General features: G+C 44.3%; 3 protein-coding genes and 1 non-coding gene across 6 annotated transcripts; 2 read left to right on the top strand and 2 right to left on the bottom strand.

The window, feature by feature from the left end:
• The first annotated feature begins 969 nt into the window (after positions 1-969).
• LOC121694287 lies at positions 970-6,912 on the top strand. 3 transcript variants are annotated; one of them, XM_042074377.1, is made up of 4 exons: positions 970-2,581; positions 4,672-4,867; positions 5,905-6,115; positions 6,295-6,912. In XM_042074377.1, the coding sequence occupies exon 1, from the start codon at positions 1,021-1,023 to the stop codon at positions 2,401-2,403; it is 1,383 nt and encodes a 460-aa protein (XP_041930311.1). In that variant the 5' UTR covers positions 970-1,020; the 3' UTR covers positions 2,404-2,581; positions 4,672-4,867; positions 5,905-6,115; positions 6,295-6,912. The 3 variants fall into 3 exon arrangements, with proteins under 3 accessions (XP_041930311.1, XP_041930312.1, XP_041930313.1); XM_042074378.1 differs by having other exon boundaries at positions 5,905-6,030; XM_042074379.1 differs by having other exon boundaries at positions 4,672-4,831.
• On the bottom strand, positions 4,234-13,132 carry mmp17b (matrix metallopeptidase 17b). Its single transcript, XM_042074374.1, has 12 exons — positions 13,052-13,132; positions 11,038-11,377; positions 10,148-10,280; positions 9,874-10,027; positions 9,525-9,633; positions 8,958-9,135; positions 8,580-8,756; positions 7,738-7,858; positions 7,430-7,506; positions 6,761-6,910; positions 5,761-6,036; positions 4,234-4,878 (listed from the first exon to the last, which is right to left on the bottom strand). Exons 2-12 carry the CDS (start codon positions 11,215-11,217, stop codon positions 4,457-4,459), a joined length of 1,977 nt encoding a protein of 658 aa, XP_041930308.1. The 5' UTR covers positions 11,218-11,377; positions 13,052-13,132; the 3' UTR covers positions 4,234-4,456.
• Positions 13,133-15,569: 2,437 nt separating this feature from the next.
• On the bottom strand, positions 15,570-15,641 carry trnaa-ugc. The gene has a single exon. It is a non-coding gene; the product is annotated as a tRNA-Ala (tRNA).
• Positions 15,642-15,691: 50 nt separating this feature from the next.
• Positions 15,692-18,688, top strand: LOC121694865 (zinc finger and SCAN domain-containing protein 12-like). The gene is made up of 3 exons (XM_042075240.1): positions 15,692-16,416; positions 16,623-16,731; positions 16,827-18,688. The coding sequence occupies exons 1-3, from the start codon at positions 16,180-16,182 to the stop codon at positions 17,885-17,887; spliced, it is 1,407 nt and encodes a 468-aa protein (XP_041931174.1). The 5' UTR covers positions 15,692-16,179; the 3' UTR covers positions 17,888-18,688.
• The last annotated feature ends 2,718 nt before the right edge of the window (positions 18,689-21,406 follow it).

Genomic DNA, 21,406 nt, shown 5'->3' on the forward strand with positions numbered 1-21,406 from the left:
CAAAAGAAGTGCCGAACTTCACCTCTGCTATGACTCCCTGCAATGGCCAGCGAAGTGGCAAGCTAACGTTAACGCTAACTAGCTAGCTTCTACCTACCTAACGTTTGCTGAAAACACATCCCGTTAAAGCACTTTCTAACCACAACAGACGTCATAGAATACAGTATCTGATTAAAAACACTTCTACAATGAGTTTACTTATGTGTTATCCTAAGTTAGCCAGTTGGCCTACAGTATGCAAGTTAGCAGCTAACGTTAGCAGCTAACATAACCAAATAGCTTGAAAAATAGCTTGTGTAGCAACGTTAACGTCACTGTTAATGTTAACCTTAATATAACGTTACTATCTTCAAAAAGTTAGCCTACACCGGATTAGTCTATGCATTCTACCAAATATCATATCATACATCATCATATAAATTGTGGCATACGGATTTTACACAAGTTCAACATACCTTCGAGCTTTCACTGCCGGCTTGTCGCTTGATGTGGAGGACCAACGGTTGCAATCAAATATTCTAGAACACTGTTCCAGGGGTACAAGACTGTTGTCTTCATGTCTTTGCGATTGTTAAGACTATATTATAATGACCAATGACAGGGTTAAAATTACCCAGGCACTGGGTGCATTACATGATTTTTTGTGCTCTCAGCCACTAACCCAGCACCTGGGTCTTAACAATAACCCAGCATGGGTTATGATAACCCAATAAAAAGTAAAAATGTTATTAACCCAGTGCTTTAGTTAAAATAATAACCCAGCACTTTTAAGAGTGTACCCAATTGTTTTTTGTAATGCCTTACATTACCGCGTTACAGCAAAAAGCAATATATTACAGTAATTACATTACTTTTGTACCTCGTTACTCCCAACACTGTTGGTCACTGACATGACATCATAATGCGGTGCGATATGGATAAACTGTATTGCGCAGGCCAAGTTAAACAATATGAAACTGTAGACAATTGTACAATGCCCGGCGGGGCTACCCAACGTACAGCCAGAGTCTACATGAAGTGATGGCACTGGAAGCGTTTGTGCAAGGCATCCACCCGGAGCGGCTGGGAGAACGCCTGAGTGCCCACTGCTCGCTGTCCGCGGCGCTCGCAGAGGCCGAACGGGTGGAAAACATCGAGGCATTGTGGAGTCGAGGCATTGTGTACGCCAGACATCGATGGAAGAAGACGGGGAGGAGTTGGAGACGACGCGACAGACCACAGTACAACCACCACAACGCCGCCCACGCGAGTGGAAGAGGCCGGCCAGCGAAGACTGATGCTACCGGTGTGGCGAGCCGGGACACATCGCGCCCCAGTCAAACTAGAAGGAGGTGGCACGGCGGGAGGGAGTTTCACTACCTCCCTGGCTATGGACTGCATACGGCTGGGCCGGCTCTGCCAAACAAGAGGACACTATGTGGACTGAACTTCGAGCGGCTGATGGAGCGTGTCCTGGTGGGCATTCCACGAACATGCTGCGTGGTTTACCTGGACGACATCCTGTGTCATGCAACAGACTTCACCGGTGCCAGAGAAGTGTTGGCTGTGGTGATGGCAGTGCGCCATTTCCAAACCTACCTCTACGGCAAATGGTTCCTGCTGAGAACGGACCACGCGTCACTCACCTGGCTGCTGAACTTCAAAGAACCAGAGGGCCAGCTGGCTCGCTGGCTGAAGGCGCTCCGGGACTACGACATGGAGATTCAACACCGGGCGGGTCGCCTTCACGGCAACGCGGACGCTCTGTCCAGGCGTCCGTGTGCAGCAGACCAGTGCCAGCACAGCCACCGGAGGGAGGAGAGGAGCCTGGCCACGGCTCAACCGGAGCCCGCTCGTCGGCTACAGGCTGCATCACCACTGGCAGAGAGAGAGAGAGCTGCTGCTTTCAACGCTCGCCAGCAGCAAGCCAGCGAGAGACTCACCGCTCACCAGCGTCACGCCAGCGAGAGACTCACCGCTCGCCAGCGCCGCGCCAACAAGAGAGCCACCACTCGCCAGCTTCACGCCAGCGAGAGAGTCAACCCTCGCCAGCAGCACCCCGAGGTCGTCTCGCCGCCTTCCACTGTCAGCTACAGCGATCAAGAGACCAGAGACAGCCCACCGCAGCCCAACGCTACAACGCAGCACTGCAGAGTGGCAGCCGGGGCCACGGACGCACAGGCGCCGGTGGACGTGATGTCAAGAGAGGAGATCTGGAAGGCACAATCAGAGGACGCCACACTCAGCCGACGCCACACACACCTGCACAGCAAAGAAGGGCCCCACACGACGCTTGCACGCTCCGCTGCAGCAATATTCAGTCGGGGCTCCCATGGAGCGGGTAGCTGTCGATGTCATGGGCCCACTGCCAGTCACAGAGCAGGGAAATCGCTACGTGCTCGTAGCCATGGACTATTACACTAAGTGGCCTGAGGCATATGCAGTGCCAGATCAGAGCGCCCAGACGACAGCAGACAGACTGGTCACTGAGATGTTCTGCCGGTTCGGGGCACCGGAAGAGCTCCACAGCGACCAAGGGCGGAATTTCGAGGCAGAGGTGTTCACTGAGGTTTGCCAGCGCATGGGCATCCGAAAAACGCGGGTATATCATGTCTGTCATGTCTGTCGTGTTTATGTTCTACAGTGAGTTGGAGTGTTAAGAGCCAGGTTTGGCTAGTGTGTGTTTGCATGCAGCCTAGGGCAGATGTTCAGTGCTGGGGCATAAGTGCTGGGGCATAAGGGCTGGGTCTGGCCCGGCATTATGTTTTCGTGTGTTTTGGTGTGTTAAACCAATAAAAACCATTCTGAGACAAACATTCCAGTTTGTTACAATATGTTAGACTATGAACAAAGAATACACGATTATTAGATAATGCGAAACCTTGCTGCTGTCATTTACCCCTCTCGGTTTGTCTGTCATCACTATCCCAACAGAGAATCCACTTTTCGTTACAGCTACTGTGAGTCACGACGTAGCTTACGCTGATAGTAGGCTAGCATGTAGGCCTATCTTGTTTTGACAGATATCCCACTTCCTGAGATATCACAGCTTTTGCTGCAGGCAGCAGCACAAGAGCCATGAGAGATGACAATGTCACTGTACTCACATTTAAACAGTTTCTGAGAATGATGTACGTGACATCTGTCAGGCAGCATATGTGAATGTACTTTCAGCTACGTGCAAACCAAAATCATACGTGACATTGGTTAGACAGTCAGCCAGAGTAGGTAGGAGACACAGCGGGGACCAGTACAACAGTGGTTTCCTGTGTAGAGAGAGTTTCAGTCACTGAAAGTTTTTCTCTAATTTTATGTGGAGGAGAAATGTCCCGATACGAGCCAGTGAGAGTGGTGAGAGTATTGGATTCAGAACTTTTACCTATTACTGGCTAAATTTTTATATGTGATTTATGTCCTGATGCCTCTAAATTGGTTGATAATCTGAAAAGGTGGACCAAATATATTCTTTTGATTTACTAGCTCTTGTTTTGATTGTCATGATGGTTTGTTTTTGATTTACTGTGGTTGTTATTACACACCAATCATGTGTAGCTATTTTTCATGACTTATGAAGAAATCAGTTAAATCATGTATCTAAGTCACATAGCCTATATCCATACCGCCCCCCCCCCCCTTCTACTGACTGAAGTGTAGGCAGGTGTACTGAGGTGTGCCACCCCCACCCCCTTGTTCCTTATTTTCATATCAAAAAGTTGGCAACCCTACGCCTACTGTAACGTCTCTATACACGATGTGATATACATTTGCTGAATTACATTTGCTGCCGCTAGGGTGCGCCTAGATTTCTAGGCTAGAAACTTCACACTAGACTAGAAGGAACTTGGATTTTGTGCCTCTCTACTCTTCCTCCAGACTCAAAGACCTTGATTTCCAAATGAAATGCAAAATTTCCTTTAATCTGAAAGACCCCGAGCCTCCCTAGAGGTTCTGTTGCATCCCAGACTACCTGTGACCCAATACACACCTGCAGTGACAATTGACTGCAGAGCTAATGAATTCATTTCTACACTCAAAACATGGCACATGCCTTCTGTAAATGTTTTAAATGTTGGGAATGAACAAATGTTGGGCTTTATTTTCATTCATAAACTAATAGGGCGATGTATATATCATATGTCTATATTTTCACAGTCTGCATCGGTATGTGTGCAAATAAGTATGACACACTGAGGGTCTTATTATAATAAACAGTAATATTAAAGAGATTTTTTTTTTATTTACATGAGACATGTGTATATGTTTACAGTAAATCCAGGGCTTACTAATAAATAAATATTGATATAAACTGGAGAAATGATTTCATGGTTCTAATGGTTGGGTGGTGGGGGGGGGGGGGAGTTGAAAAATGCAAATATTTCATGTGTTTCTGAACATTTGTGTGAAACCAGAGAGAGATACGGAAAATTACACAAGGCGTCACTCTCCCATAAATACATTAAGGTCAGCCTGGCCATCACTAGACGAGAGTGACAACGCATAGCACCCAGAGGAGGTTCTGGATCATCATTTGCAGTGTTGCAGCGCGCCCTGGTGCCCTGTTCAAGCAAGGACAGGTCCAGTAGAGCGGGCTATCTCTGGTCAAGTCTCTGTCCGAGTGGCTGCCCTTGTGTCTGTGTCTGCCCCTCAGTCGGATCTGATCAGCGCTGTCTCTATTGTCCACCTCCTCCACAGAGGCCCCACGTTCCTCATGCCGCTCACGGAACTCCTGCCGGTCGCCGGGCAGGGTCAGGGAGAGGTCGTCCTGGTTGTGGAGTGTTGAGGACGGAGCAGGGCAGTCCAGCCAATCAGTGGCCAGAGAGCGTGGATAACCCACCTCAGGGGCGGAGCCTGGGTAGGTGAACTTCCAATAGGAGCTTTCTTTGAAGAGGTACGTAGATCCTAAAACAAGTACAGTGAAAATTAAATGATTAAAATGCCAAGCTGTTTTCGGAAGCTTTGTCCTAGAGTGCCAGCAATCTAGACCATTGTTGATGATTTTTGTACAGCCACAGCATATTCTGTGTTATAGCTATGAACACATACAATGGCTCGTTTGAAAGGTGAGACTTTAAGCTCTCAGTGGGTGCAAACCGTGTATTTCTACACGCCTCTGTTCCTGAGAAATCCCAAGCTAAACAGTGGCTAGTTTTCATCAAAATCGCTGTTTTTTTTTCTAGAAATGGAGATATAACGTCTTTCATGAAATATGAAGTGTTGCCTGTAAAGTTTCCGGAAAGTGACCTAGCGAGACCTGGTGAGACTGCCACCTAGTGATAGACCCACGAAAATGGCCTGATTTTGAGCTGACGTGCATGTGTCACTGATTCGACCCAAAGCGGCAACCGAGTCCAGATAAAATGTCCAGATTGTGCGTTTTCATGAGTTTTCGATCATCATATATTTCATTTCCATTCATCACAGAGTTCCCAAAATCACATATAAGGTGTGTTAGAGTGTTTTTGTTTTACATTTACGTTTTTGGCACTCAATGAGTTAAGCGTGGTTTGTGTGGGCGACAGGCATGATTTTTAATTGGTTGTTGCAGAAAATGAGGCCATATGTAAGGGATATCGCTAAGAATTGTGTGCTCTCCTTAAATATTATGGCTAACCTGTCAAAATAGAAACAACATCTTGGCATGTTTCAAACCCCCCACCCAGCCCCTGGCTCCATGAGACTTTCAAGGTCTTTAAGATTGGCTTCAGTTGTTGTCGATTTTTGGTAGAACAACACAGATGCACACACACACACACACACACACACCCTCCTCCCTGGTCTTACCGTCGTCTTCTGTGATAATTCCATTCACCCCTCCTCGGATCAGCTCTCTCCACGTCTCACTCTCCTCCTCCTCTCCTCCTCCCTCTCCTCCTCCCTCTCTTCCTGTGTCCTGTTCTATCTCTCCTGGCATGTCCCCCCACACAGCTCCTTCCTTCTGGTGCCACAGCAGCCCCTGCCTCCCGGCGGAGGAGCCCTCTCCTGATGAGGTGAGATCGGACGCGGGCCGAGGGTAGCCTTCCTGCAGGGAGAGCTCCTTGAAGAGCCAGACCTGTGAGTCTTGCATGACAACACAAGAGAAGAGAGACAAAACCATTACCAAAACAGCCCAGCTCACTCATGCACGCAGGACTTGAAAGTATGGCGCCAACTACACCGTGTGATGTGTTTCTTTGCTTGTATGTGTTTAGTATGTCTCTGTTTATTGCTTAAATTGAATGATTTAGGTTTATGACAGAGTGGTTGGAGGGTTCCACGAAAGAAAGAAGAAATAGAGTAGCCCCCCTCTCATCTCTTTAATCAACTGTGACCTTGTAGGCACCTGGGCCCACATCCCAGCACTGAGGGCTTTAGCCATGGAGGTTCACTCACTGTCCACTACAAGGCCATATCCATGGAGTCAACACTGGACTGGACGGGGCGGGATGGATGGGTAAATGTGCATTGGTATAGAAAATAAGTCGAGCAAATATTCCAGAAACTTGGGTGCACAACATTTGCATGTCTGTTTTGCTTTCTGGGCATGCCTGTTGTGAGTCTAGTTGTTTTAGTTTGAATATTGTTTACATGCTTACATGGAGCCATGGTAATAAAGCCACATAAAGGCATACCCAGAAAGCAGAACAGACATGTAAATGTTGCACAAGTTTTTTGAATATTTGGTCAGGTATGCAAAATAAGACCCATAAACTAGAAAGACACACACACACACACACACACACACACACACACACACACATGCATAGAGAGAGTGAAAGAAGAAGAGAAATAGAGTGTGTCTCACCACTGATGAAGACAATGCTGTGGTCTGAGTGTCTCTCCAGCACAGCGCTGACCGAGGTGAGGGTGGGAGGGAGAGCCCCCCATAGCCGCCGCACTGACACGGCCCTGCCCGACACCAGACCCCCACGACTCACCCTCCACATGCTTAGACCTGAGATGGGCAACAGAGGCACAGAGAGCAGGAGAGGGAGAGCGACACAGATCATGATTATCAGAGGATGAAGGACGGGGTCGAGGAATAGAGGGAGAGGAGGAGAAGGGGGAAGAAGGGAGGAGGAAAGAGAGTCAAGATTCAACATTCAAGATTCAATACTCTGCTGCCATATCAAGGTGATTGATTAGGATTTGGCCCCAGACAGAAGACAGGCTCAGACAAAGGACTGAAAAAGACAGAAGACTGGCTTAGACAGAGGACAGTTAAAGCACCCATAAAACACAATATGATCATTAGGGGAGGAGGGGGTTGAGGATGTGTGAGAAAGATAGGAAGGGCAAAAGCAATGGGAGAAAACATGAAGGAGGTATGGGAGATGACCAGATGGACAGAGTCTGATTAATGCACCAGCACCAGTCCTGTCATGACCGCAAAAGTTACAAATTCACACACACACACATACACACACACACACATAAATACACACACAAACACAATGAAAAATGAAAACTTCACCTTTGAAAAAAAAAATTTCTCCTCGAATCTTTGCCACTGCATCAAAACTTGTGTTACAGCGATCAATGTCATCATGGCTGTAATTGAAAGAGAAAGATATAGAAAAAGTTAACCAACAGTCACTTTGTAGTAGTAGTAGCTATCTCCAACATCAACATTTCACTTGCTTTAACACAGTTTAGCTGATTTTTACCATGGTAATTTACAGAATATGTTCATTACTTAGCGTTATTAGGGCCTTGTTTCATCTGGTCACCTACAGGAAATTCTGAACTAAAGTCTGAACTAAATAAACAATTTCTCTGTACCTATGCCAGTGTCCATGTGTGTGTCTGTGGTGGTGGTTGTGTGTGTGTTTGCTTGGATGTCTCAGCAAAGGTTCTCGTGCCTCATTGGTGTCATCTGGTGGTAGGTCATTACTCCTCTTCCCTGATCAAACACAAATGAAGAGTTTTATTATGAAGCGAATGGCTGCACAAACACATACATTGGTACATACTATGTTATACTATAGCCTACTATAAAGCCGTAATCATAATATACTTTGAGGGTACATGCCCCCCCCCCCCATGTTCAAAAATTTTCAAATGGTATGCTAAATGGTTAAATATAACATCTGACAGAGAAAGGGAGTGCAGAGAGGAGATGATCTCAGTTAAGTGAAGAAACTTGATTACAGAGAATTGCCAGGAAAATTCTAACTTGACTTGCACAATAATCCTCTCTTGAGCCATCACTTACTGTATGTGAAAGTCGTAGAATACCATGGAATTATAAAATACCAATTGAAAAAAGCAAATGTACAGATTCATCATTATTTCTGAGAAATTACGCACAGCATTCACTCTCCGCCCTTCCTCTTCTGTAGCATTTGATCAGAGCTCTTTTTAAGTTGAACTAGGGTAGTGCTTAAATACTAGCTACTACATATTATTATAAACTAGAATACCTTATCTTTTTTACCTTATCAATCCAAAACAATTGCACCCTAGAGTAAGCTATTTTTAACTACTAGATAAGTCAACTTTTGCTCCTTTACAAAAAAAAAACATGCATGCACGAAGAGTCTCTCTCTGACACACATACACACATACACGTACACACACAGACACACACACACACACACACACACACACACACACACACTGACCATAGAGGGAAGTGATCTGCTCCAGGTCCGGGGCTCCCAGTCTGAAGTGTAGTGGGTCCCCCAGGGGCCCCTGGTAGTAGGGCCTCATGACAGAGCGACGCGCAGAGGAGTGGGACATGCCCAGTGCGTGCCCCAGCTCATGAATCAGCACGGTGAACAGGTCTGTGCCTTCTGAAGCTACACACACACACACAAACACACACACACACACACACATAGTGTGCGAAAGAGAGAGAGAGGGAAAGAGGGAGGGAGAAAGTGAGAGACTGAGTATGTGCATGTGAATACGTACCGTACAAAGAGTGCATGCATGTATTTGTGTTGTGTGTGTGCTTTTGTGTTTATGTCTCTATGTATGCGAGTGCAACAGCCTCTAACCTGGCTGCCTGAAAGCCCACTCCTCCTCTGCGTCCAGGTGCACTCCTCCGGCCCTGTCGGGGTCAGACGGATAAAAGGCGTGGCCCACAGCACCCCCTGTCCCATCGAAAGGGTACCCGTCACCATGGGGACCATAAAGGAAGTCCACCTGAAGATCTGCTGCCTCGGGACCTCCTACCTGGGGCAAGCAGTGAGGAACTTGAAGTCAGATTCATTCAATCCATGCATGCATTGTGAAGATGACAATCAAGTGAGGTCTTAATCCTTAATCCTTAATCTCTAACAGCTATAGACCCTTTCAACAAGGTAAACAAAAACAATGCTTGAACATTCTATTTGGGCCCCAATCTACTTCCTCTGCATTAAGATAACATATGGAATGTTCAAAAGGAAGTCTTGTGGGGCCAACTATGATGCTGATAATGGAACTCTCTTGAAAGGGTCCATACTGACAATGAAATGTAACATGAGAGTGTGTGCACAGTGTGTTCATAAATAAATGGCCAAAAGAAATGTGACATAGACAGAGAAGCTGCTGTATGTCTTAGGGAACGCATGGGGACTGACCTCATGGAACTCCAGAGTGGTTGGTTCCGCCCAAACCCTTAGGGCGTAGAACACCAGGGAGCGGATTGTTTCATGGGACAGAGCAGAGGAGCTGGGGTATGAGCTCAACCTGACAAATATGAGACAACACATGAGAGTCAAATCCCGAGAAAACACAAACAAAAACTGGCACATGTTGATATCTACTAATAGATATAGAACCATGAATATGTTGAATAAGAAACTTCACAAGATATGTTTGATAGCTGTTATTGATAACTTATAATTGACAGAGAAAGAGGTTGCATGAAAAAGGAAATAAGTGAAATAACTTAAATTGTGTAACTGGCACTCCGTATACTGTGCGTACCTCCAGTTGATATTGCGCCGTGCCCAGGAGACCGCTGCCCTCTTCATCCTGTGGCCACGCCCCTTAACATGGATGCCTGCGGGCTGATTGGCTGTCCTGTCCTCATCAGGAAGGGAGCACCGAGGGGTGTGCATCAGGCGGACAGTTTCGTCATCTGAGTGTGTGTGTGTGTGTGTTTATGAAAGCAAAACAGCAACAGAAGAATGAATTAATATTTATTAAATAAACAATGATTAAAAAAATAGCTGGACCACGTGTTTTTTAGACTTCTCACCAGCAATCCCTGTCTCCTCCAGACCAGCATATTTCTGCATGGCCTTCACAGCCTGAGTGACAGCTGACCATGTCTGGAGCTGACCAGTAGAGGTGTCCGAAGGTGGGAGGTATCCATACTTTGACAGCCAATCCTGTGTTGAGATGAATTCATAAATATGATGATGGATTTAAATAGATCAGTAGTCATATGTTCCTAGCATGTATATACTGTAAATTCATTATCTGAACGAGTTGAGAAAAGAAGGAATTGCCGCCATATTAGGCATCAGATTTTAATGCATTAATGATCTTTATTTAGAATGTTTTTTATAACTAATGTTAGATTTTAGTGGTTTTCTGTATGTCATTCTTTTGGTGTACTTAACTACACTGGAATCTACTCGGTCAACTGTGTCTCCATTTGGAATTAAGGAGACAATTTTAATAGCATTCTTCACTAACAATAATACATTAATAGGACACAATCAGTGTGCTGCTCATGTTATGTCTCAAACATCAGACGATGATAAGCTCGCTAAAGTCATGTCTTTGTTTAAAGATCAAACTAATTATCCTGCTTCACTTCCACCTGTTGTTTTGCTGTACATGGTTACCCACAATTCCCTCTGTTATAACACACACATGCAGACACACACAAACTAACACACACACACACACACACACACACACACACACACACACACAGACACACACACACACACACACACACACACACACACACACACACACACACACACACACACACACATGCCCACTCATACACACACATGCCCACTCACATACACACTCACACAGACAATGTTCATCATTGCATTGCATGTAGCATGCAAACACATGCAGGCCAACACAATACACTCATGCTCAAGGACACCCCCCTCGTTCCCTCACCACTAACTGAGTGCTCTCGTCCTCAGTTGGCGTGGCTGATGGCTGATGAGAGGTGCCTCCAGACGAGGATGGCAGTGGCAGGGTGGTGGTGGTGGTGGCGGTGGTGGCAGCGGCGAGGGACGCGGCACACACAGGCTCACACACACACAGGACAAGGACGCTCCACAAGTGGACCCTCATCCCGCACACATAGTCCCTCCTAAACAAGCGTGTGGTGGTTCGAAGCAGAGCGAGGGTCCAGCGCAGAGATTGCTAAATATGTCCTCAGTTCCGAGACTTAAGCCTTGAGGTCCTCATTTTTGGAGGTGATGTACATGTAGGTCTTCAAAACTGCTTTGGTCTGCAAGTAGATTAGTTGAATTTATAAACATTTCTAGTTGCATATCTTCACCGAATTCCTGTTCATACACTGATTTCTGAATGCATATTTCCAATCATTACAAATATTAAAAATAGAAATTGCATTTCCACTTGAAATTGGCAACACTACAGCTAAGATATTGTCACCTTCCTAAAATAATGGCATAAGTAATTTGTTCAGGTTTTTCAGAAAAGACAAAAAAAGTTGACCAAAAATTGAATGATGATGATTTAGGCAAAAAAATATAAAAACAAAAATTGTCAAAAAATGACTTGTGCCATTATTTTAGGAAGATGACGATTATGATTCCAGAACATGACACATGCCTGAATTGAGATTTCTGCAGTAACTGGTGTAACAATAAGACCAACTCAAAACAGACAGATGGGAAAGGGGAAAAGTAGTATCAATATGTGTATGCACTACTGTAGATGTGAGGATGTGTGAGTGTGTGTCTGTGTGTATGAACCTGTGTGTACGCATGTTTGGGACAGAGCAGAGACAATTAGCATAAGAGGCGAGATGTGTTAGTGGGATCAGAGCGGGAAGGAGATGGGATTAGCATATAAGATGTGGCGACGAGGCTGACACTGGCAATGCATTTCATTTCACTGGGAAAACCAAAGTGGGGTGCCGGAGGAGTAGGGGAGGAGGAGAGGATGAGAGGAGCTTTAATTAAATTAGCAGCGTTGGTTTATGTGGAGCTGGAGAGAATGGGGGGACACAGAGAACAGGGACAGAAGAACGAGTGTGTGAGAGAAGGACGAACCGAAGAGCTATACAGTAATGGAATTAAACTGAGAGGCTTCAGAGCTCCCCAGGGGGACTGTGAGTAAAAGTGTAGTGATAAAACGGGAGACGGGACAGACAACACAAAGACATAAAGACACATGCTATTAGCACATATTAAAATGGAGGCATACAGTTCAGGTGAAACTGAGTATAGGTCGGAAAAAAGGAAAGAAAGACAGAAGTATGTAACAAAACAAGGCACTTGTTTGTCTCTCTCTCTCTCTCTCTCTCTCTCTCTCTCTGTGTGTGTGTGTGTGTGTAATGGGTTTAATTACGGGTCATCCTCACAACTATCATTAATAGCGGTGTGGTAGTAAAAATTAATAGGAGTATTCTGCACACCCACCAAGGCATGCACACACACACACACATGCACGCATGCACGCACGCATGCACGCACGCACACACAGACACACACACACACACATACATACAAACATAGACAGACATAGATATAAAAAAACAGACAATAACAAAGCACTAATTCCAAGAATATAAAAGGGATTCAATTTGTAAGAATATAAAAATTTAACAACATGCACAAAAGTTAGTCTTCTGAATGGTACATTTATAACATGCAAACAACTAATGCTGCCTCAGAAGTGAAGTTAACCAGCAGAAAACTAATGGATGCTCGTGCATATGTTTGCGAAGAGATCACACAGATGGGCCCACAGTGCATGCAAACCACAAATCCGCTGTACGACATGAGACATGTGTGTGACCACATTCTAATCTAATACGCACAAAACAAACATACGCTTGTTCCCTATGGGAAAGAACATTTAAAACAGATTTTGTAGGCTAGTACTGATCAGCATGTTTTAAATCATCTCAAAGGTATGATGCACATACACGTACCACACTCTTCTCCCTTCACGGTGCCTCTGCTCTCTGCTGTCTCTTCTTTACTCCAACTCCCTCTTTCCATGAACAGATGTGTCCCTCGTTCATCTGCCCCTCCCCCTCCCCCTCCCCCCACACACCTCCCACCCTCTCAATCCCCCCACCCCGCTAACGCCGTGACCCCTGTGTTCTTACAATGGTCTCTTCAACACTGCCAGCCACACACACACACACAGTATCACTCACCAGATGCATCATGTCTACTTAGTCACTGTGTGTGTGTGTGTGTGTGTGTGTGTGTGTGTATGTGTGTGCGTGTGTGTGTGTGTGTGTGTGTGTGCTTGCTAAAGACGATATCAATGCAGAAAAAGCCTCTTTTCATCCTGTAAGAAGATTTTGAAACCCCTCTCCTTCTTACTCTCTCTCTCTCTCAGCATCACTCTCACGCAGTGATTTACATCCTCATCCTGTGTTTTTCTATTTGTATCTTTCGTTTTATTATTAACAAAATGCATTTGATGTTTAAAGGAAAACTATAGACCGGGCAGATGATGAGCAGAATAAACCTTGGTGGAATAAAATGGCAGCATATCGCATGGAACAACCTATAAAATGTGTAACTAAAACCTTTCAACTGAGGGATTAGAGGAGAGAAAGTGGGAGAGGGAGAGAGATGGGAGGGGGGGGGGTATGTTAGAAAAGGAGAGAGCAGTAATTTTGTTGCAATCCTCTTAACAACAGGATTTATAAAATTAAAGAGAAAGATTTGAGTGGACATTTGGACATTTCACTGTATCTGTTTCATTGCACCATCATTGTTTTAGAGAATGTAAAAAAAAAATCAAAACATTTTACTCCGTAGACCTACCTAATTTGTTATGAGAAATTATTCATTGATGATTTAATCAAATTTGGATTATCACAAATGTATTTATTTTAACAGCTAAAAAGAGATAGAGAAGGCTAAACGTAAGTGCATTAACACCTGTTGTAACTCAACACTGTACATGACAGAGATTGACAGAGAGAATAAATGAGTGAGTGAGAGAGATAAAGAGAGAGAGAGAAAGAGAGAGGGAGAAAGAGGGAGGGAAGGAGTCTGGGACAGAGTAAGAGAAAGAGAGAGAGTCTGTGAGAGTAAGACGAAGAGAGAGAGAGAGGGAGGGAGAGGGAGTCTGGGAGAGAGAAGCAGATTTCCAGATGTATTGATGTCTCCAGCCCAGCAAGGTAATGAGCATCTCTGGGGACAGCGTGATTGAGAAAGCAGCATGCTAAAGACTGTGCACGGGGCCATGTGGGCCTCCTCTGTACAGTGAAACTCAAGACCTGAGTGTTCTGTTCAGTGTCTTGACCACAACACTGCCTGTCAATGCAGATGTGAACTGAGAAGAGATACCACCAGGAGAGTAGCCCAAGTGCTGTGCCCTCTGTTGAACTAAATTTAACTCAAGTTCACAAGTGTGCACTCATCGCTCACTGCTTGCTTCTATGGTGAGTAAGACTGAACCAAGGGACGGCCTTATGACAAAGCCATGAGGGGGCATTGCTTCCCCTATTGCCTTGACGACAGACCTGACCCAAATGAATGTGGTGTTTGATTGAGGTCAGAGGTCGGGGGCACAGGAGCAGCAGGGCAGCAGTTTGGAGGGGTGAAACACAAGTTGCGGTTTCAGGCGCTCCAAAACAGGGAGGAAATAGATGTGTGAATGGGGTTTGTGTGCTGGGAGAATGTCAGTGCACCACAAAGGATCAACTGAACTCTGTCTCATCTCCCAGACAACTGAGATCCTGTTTTCAAGAACTTGGCAGCGCACTGGGGTAGGGGGTGCATTGTCAGCATGGAGTGGACATATACCACAACAACAGACATCTTTAGGAACTGTGGGTCTCAGTCATCGTGTTAATGAAGTTCATCACATGTTTAGGTCATCATTGTCACCAGATAACGCCAAGACTTGTTTTTTTTTGTGAAATGAGGATGTGCGGAGGAGGAGGTAGGCTATTGTACCCTATCTCAAAGCACACGTCAATGCTGGGTAATCACCCGTTGTTATATTTTTTTCCCTCAAGAGCTGCGGGGCTGTCTCTGAGCCAGTATGGCCACTGAGAGGATATGCACAAGTTGTCTTAATGAATCCGCAGAGTAGAGAGGATGGCCGTAAATCTCCCAAGGTCCCAAGAGTGGTTTAACTCAAACTGAGAAAAATAAAACTGATAGGCCTATGTTAAAAAAGCTGACGGACATCAATTATCTCACACCAAACTGGTGGTCTGTTCTTACAGAGGAAGCTGAAAAAAATATTACAGTATAATCCAGAATGGCAAAATTGTTGATGAGAGTTGTTAGACTAAGAGGATTTTTGATCCCAGATGGCCTTTCTTTCAAGGAGATCCTGCACTTCATTATTATCTGATGGAGCTGACATTGCACATTGTGGGCTTAACACATCGGCTTGCTTTCTTACTGGTATTTCTTTCCCTCAAATCTAGAAGCTTTTTTTACCAACTGGTTACATTTACTCTCAGCAAAATGTGGAGATGCCGGGGATTGAACCCGGGGCCTCATACATGCAAAGCATGCGCTCTACCACTGAGCTACATCCCCTACAAATACTTCCTGAATGACAACAATATAAGAACTAATACTACGGAGGAGCACCATCATGAAATACAGTGTTAAATCCCTAAGACAACGACAACCAGTTTTTTGTGGTTAAACAGCATGTTTGCCGTTGCCGTAGAAATACATAACAGCACTTCATCAATAGTTTCGTCATGGTGTAGACCTGCGTGACAGCAGGTCTTGGGGTAGGAGTCAGCTAGCATTACCGAACAAAACCAGCTAGCCAGCTAACAGTAGCTGCTGGCCATTTGCCTTTTACATTTGCAGCGATGATGTTACTAGCAGGATAGCTAGCTGGTGTGTGACTTAGCCGACAAGCTGATGTAAACAAATACAGAAACAACAACGGTTTGGCAATGATCAAATGAATTACAATATTGAACGAAGAACTAAATACGTCCTCGCTTTTTGACAAGGAACTCTCAGAAGCGTCAAGTTAGCGTATTTGAAGATCTGCATTCAGCTTTGACGTAACTAGCCAATATTAGCTACCCAGCCTAGTGTTACAATCTGATACAAAATGTCGAATTCAGCTCTATTCCAGAGCAAATTAGTATCAATCATGGAGATACTTGTAAATTCGGCAGTGGCCGATATTTGTAGATTAGTGGATGACGGTGCTGCTGTGTTGCATTTCGAAATTTCTCGAAGTAAATCAGAAAACGAGGACCTTAGGTTGAAATTACAATTAATGCAAAGAGAGTTGGAAACAGTGAGAAGAGGAAGGGAGAGATCATTGACATCTGTTGGTATTCAGGTGCGTGGAAATTAATACATTCTTGCCATGAGGTTGCCTAGAATGCACAACTCGAATGCAAGTTGCTCCTCCAAACGATTTGAAATGGCCAGTGATTGGTGTAGCCTAGATTTAGAAAGTAAATGGTTCAGTTGTAATGGATTTGATAGTTTACCATATTTGGATTAGGAAATGGATGTAAATGAAACTACTATATGCTTTCACAGTGTGTGGACTTCAGTGAACCTCAGGAACTGTCCATCACGATTAAACAAGAACAACAGAATGGTCTGCAAAGAGAGAGGGAGGAGAGGACAGCTGGAAATAACATTATTGGTGTGTGTGCCACTCTGAAACTTACTTTATCATAGAAAACTGGGATAGCCTGAGGCTATAGTAACTAAAACTGTTTGTTCATTTTATTTTGTCAGGTGGAGATTGGTCTTTAGGCCTACCTGAGCATTCAGCCAGGACAGACAGATCAGATCGCACAGGTCTGGCAAAGGAATCTACCCATAACCATGGGGAGTTTGATACAAGGCATCACAGTGCTAAAAGAAACCTTGCTCAGGTCAACAGTTATCAACCAGAAAGGCCAACAGAGGGACACTATGAAGTAGGAGGGCCAAAGACTGTAGGACAGGGGTTGCGGAAGGACTCCAGATCAGGATCTCCATTTGTCAAGTCTCACAGAGAAGAGAGCAGTTTGTCCCTGAAGTCTGAGGATAAACCGAGTTGTGAGCGGGTTGGAAAAGATGATGATAAACATCCACTGGAGCAGCAGCAGCAGCAGCATCAACAGCTGCCATTCTCTCCATCACAGCCCTATGCTGATCTCAGAGATAAGATGGCATTTCCATCTGAGGTAGAGTATGAACTGGATGACGAGGTCTGCAACCTGGGGGACCAAGGCAGTTTCATCTCTGGACATCAGACAAGACCAAAACAGGAGCAAGAGGGAGAGGGGAGTGGTATCAGACAGGCAGAGCATGCTCCTCCTCCAGACGTCTCACCTAGGTGCCTTTACCAAGCAGCGTCGGACTTGACCTTTGCCCTGCAAGCAGTTGCTGGTGGGGGTATGCCAGCAGCGGGTGTGGCGCCACCCCAGTCAGGCCCCTCGGCAGCCCGTCCACACGTTTGCCCGCAGTGCGGCCGCAGCTTTGCGCACATGCATGTGCTGAAGCGCCACCTGGTGGTGCACTCGGGGCTGCGTCCGCACGCCTGTGGCTTCTGCGGCAAGCGCTTCTCGCTGCGCGACAGCCTTCGGAGGCATCAGCGCATCCACACCGGCGAGAGGCCCTACGGCTGCCAGCTGTGCGGCAAGCGCTTCACCCAGCGCACACACCTCAACATCCACCTGTCTGTGCACACCGGCATACGACCTTTCACCTGCGCGCACTGCGGTCGGAGCTTCACGCAGACGCATGTTCTGCGCAGGCACATGCGGGTCCATGCTGCCGAGGGGCTGTCGTTTTATCAGGGAGACTCCTAAAATGGTTGTTGTGTGAAACAAACAAAACAAACAGTAGACACTATGAAGGTGCAGAGGTCTTCATTTAAAAATAAAAATAATGATAATAATAAAAATGTAAGATTTGGATCTTGATTTAAACTCAGCTGTTGACATTTTGGGGTCAGAGGAAGAAGAATAGAACAGTGCACCTGGGGCCTCATTTATCAAAGAATGTAAACAAATAAATAATCCAGCAAATTGTGCACATTCCACATAATGGATTTCAGATAAACAAGAAGGGAAAATTCTTTAAACATCTTCCAATAAACATGGATGGTAAATGATAGTATTAATTCGGCTTGATTGTTGATGGGGCCCCAACCAAAAGCACAAGGAATTTAACATATTTCCTGTGTATAAATGCCTTTATGTTGTTTTATGGCACAACAGGTGAAAAAAATAAATAAAGCACATATCACCATAATGAACACTATGTTGACATTGAGTTTTGGCAGTTCCCATTACATTTCAGAATTGGGCATGAAGATGATCACACTAGGCAATTAAGCACTTCTGTCTGTAAGTTTCAAACATTTCAGAAAAACAATGATGTTCACATCCATGGTAGGAACACAGAACTCTGGACAGGCAAACTGATAGGTGACAGCTCTGGTCTCTTGGTGCTATTGTAGGCCTACTATTAAAATGTATTTAGAGTGTTTGGTTTGGTTATTCAGAAGTCTCTGTAAATCTTGGTGAGGAAAATGGCTCTATGATATTTAATGTTGTGAAAATGTTTATGAAATGGTACTAAATAAAAAATATACTTTTTGCTGTGGATTCAGGCCTTATTTGTCTTCATTTGCAAAACATGTCAGTATAGATAAAGTTTAGCTTGAACATACAGTATGTTGTGATTAATTCTCATGGCCAGCACCCAGTTGTTTGAAATTGGGTACAATTTCAACCTGTGACTTTCTTTCACATTCTTAATTAGAAACATAAACACATTTGTCATTGCAAAAACCTTAGTAAGATGTATGTGACATCTATAGGTTATTTCTGTCTGACTTGTTTGCTCTGGTTTCAGTGAAACGTCTCACAGGCATGTGCAAACAGACAGATGGCATGACCTTACGTGACCCCTTTAATTTAGGTCACCTTGTTCACAAAGTGATCTCTTCTGTGACACCCTACCTGTACAACTGTAGGTTAGGTTCCATTATGTTTGCTTCTCTAAAACAGACAAAAACAAAGCCAAGTTTCTCTTCAATGGACAACAGGCTTCCCAATTTTGCTTTCCTCGCAACCATCAGAGATCAGTGAATCAGTTCACAGCTTGTGGTCTTCTCTGCCATTTTTTCCCGTGTTATGTGAATGATTTCCCAGTACTTCTACTACCAGCATTTTCTGTTTTGGGGGCTTCAGAATGATTACAGGTGATTGGTGGATAAAGTTGTTGAGAATTCCAAGGAGGATGGATACTCACACGTTGTCACACCCCTTCCAAAAACATTTGTTTATATGGTAACATAGTATTGTTTATATGGTAACAGTATTGTTGCATTTGGATTTAAAATCAAATGGATAGCAATACTTATAACATAGTGTGTATAGTATAGACGTATGTGATATATTGCAAGTAAGTAGCCTAAGTTTGGTGAGCATGTTCTGCTAGTTTCCGCTTTCCGGTTGGGTCTCTAGAGGAGATTTTTATTCTCCGACTTTATGTGATGTCTTAAGATTACAAGCTGTTGTATTGGCAAAGATAGGCTAAAGTGTTAAATACAGGGGTGCCAATAATTGTGGCATGCATTTAAAAAAAAAAAATATCTATTTATTAACTTTATAAGGTATTTCTGAGTCTCAGAATACATGTGCTTTCCTTCAAGATTGGATTTCTCATTGTTTTCACTGTGAGACCAAGAGCAGTTGATATGGATACTTTACCCCCAATTCAGAACTCAGAAGATAATAATAAGTTTTTTGAATTTCCCCATCGGGATCAATAAAGTATCTATCTATCTATCTATCTATCTATCTATCTATCTATCTATCTAAGTACTATGCTGAGCCTGACACGGAGTTCTAGCATTGCATGTCAAAACAGTGCATGAAGTGGGTTACACATCTAGGCAAGGATTCTTTTCAGCGATTTCCAAACATTTTGGGAAAACAATCGCGTTAATGTAGGGACACCGAACTGTGTACATGCATACTGTTTAAGCAGAGGCCATAAACAAAAATGGGGACTTCTTGTGGTGCTATACTGTGTGCCTGGAAATAATGACTTCATTTCATCAAAATGTTCATGAAATAGTAGGAAATGCAAAAACATTGCAATACATCTCAGTATAGATAAAGTTAAACTTGTACTTACGTTGCAATCAATTTTTATGGAGCACCAAGTTGACTGAATTTGGGTACCATTTCAAACTGTGACTAGTTTTCACATTATTAATTAGAAACATATACACATACACGTTGTTACTCCTCCATTTGTCTTGTGCACTCTGGGTCACACAGAGGCACGTGCAAACAGACTGACACTGTGACCTTAACATGACCCATGCTATTAGTTTCATATTGTTTAATGCATTTCAGGATGTGACCAAGTAGCCTGGTTTATCCAGACCTTGTTTCACTTTGGAAAGAGAGTCTGCCTCTCACAATAGGGAAACGTTTCCAATCCTAGCATGAGTAGCATCGTAACGGGCATAGACTTTGTGTTAACTTTGAAGTCACTGGTTCAGTCTAACCAATCACATTGATCATGATCAGGGATTCCTAACGTTACTTCATACATTGCCTAACATTTACAAATTGATAATAAACTGCACCACTACGGAAACAATGTATATAGGCCTTCGCTACACATAAATGAACACATTCTTCCAACTGTATTTTTGCAGTTGGAAGAATGTTTGCAGGCGATGCTGCTACCGTTTACCACAGCCACTCTTGATTTCGAAACTAACATCATCCCCTCTCATCGCTGGCTAGCCACCCTGATGGCTGAGGGAAATGATAGATGAAAATAAACAGATACTAGGTGGGTGGGGCCAGCGTAGTAACATGCAACCAACAGTTATTTTCATAATCGATTAATCTGTTGATTATTTTCTTAATCAATCAGTTGTTTGGATGATAAAATATTTATCACGATAATCAATTAATTGTTGCATCCCTAAGTGGCCCTCAAAGAGGGATTCAGTGTAAAGTATACCTCAACGTCTTTTCTGTGACACCCAGCCAGGCTTCAGATTGCCTAGATTGCCTAATGCTTGCTCCTGAACTGACATAAACAAAGCTGCATTCCTCTCTGATGGATAACAGGCTTCCCGTTAATGCTCATGCTCCCCCAACAACCGTTACTGACATAAATGAGGCAGCTCCCAGCTGTTGGTCATTTTATTTTGTGTTGTGAATGATTTCCCAATAAGTGTTTTATTTTATTTTTTTTTTGGGGGGGGGGGGGGGGCAGAGGGCAATTTCTCAGGCTGAATGTTTTGCAGTGTGCTGAACACTCCTCTCCCTGTCCAGCTCAGAAATGACTTC

This window comes from Alosa sapidissima, chromosome 20 (assembly GCF_018492685.1).
Source record: "Alosa sapidissima isolate fAloSap1 chromosome 20, fAloSap1.pri, whole genome shotgun sequence".
Classification (NCBI taxonomy): domain Eukaryota; kingdom Metazoa; phylum Chordata; class Actinopteri; order Clupeiformes; family Clupeidae; genus Alosa; species Alosa sapidissima.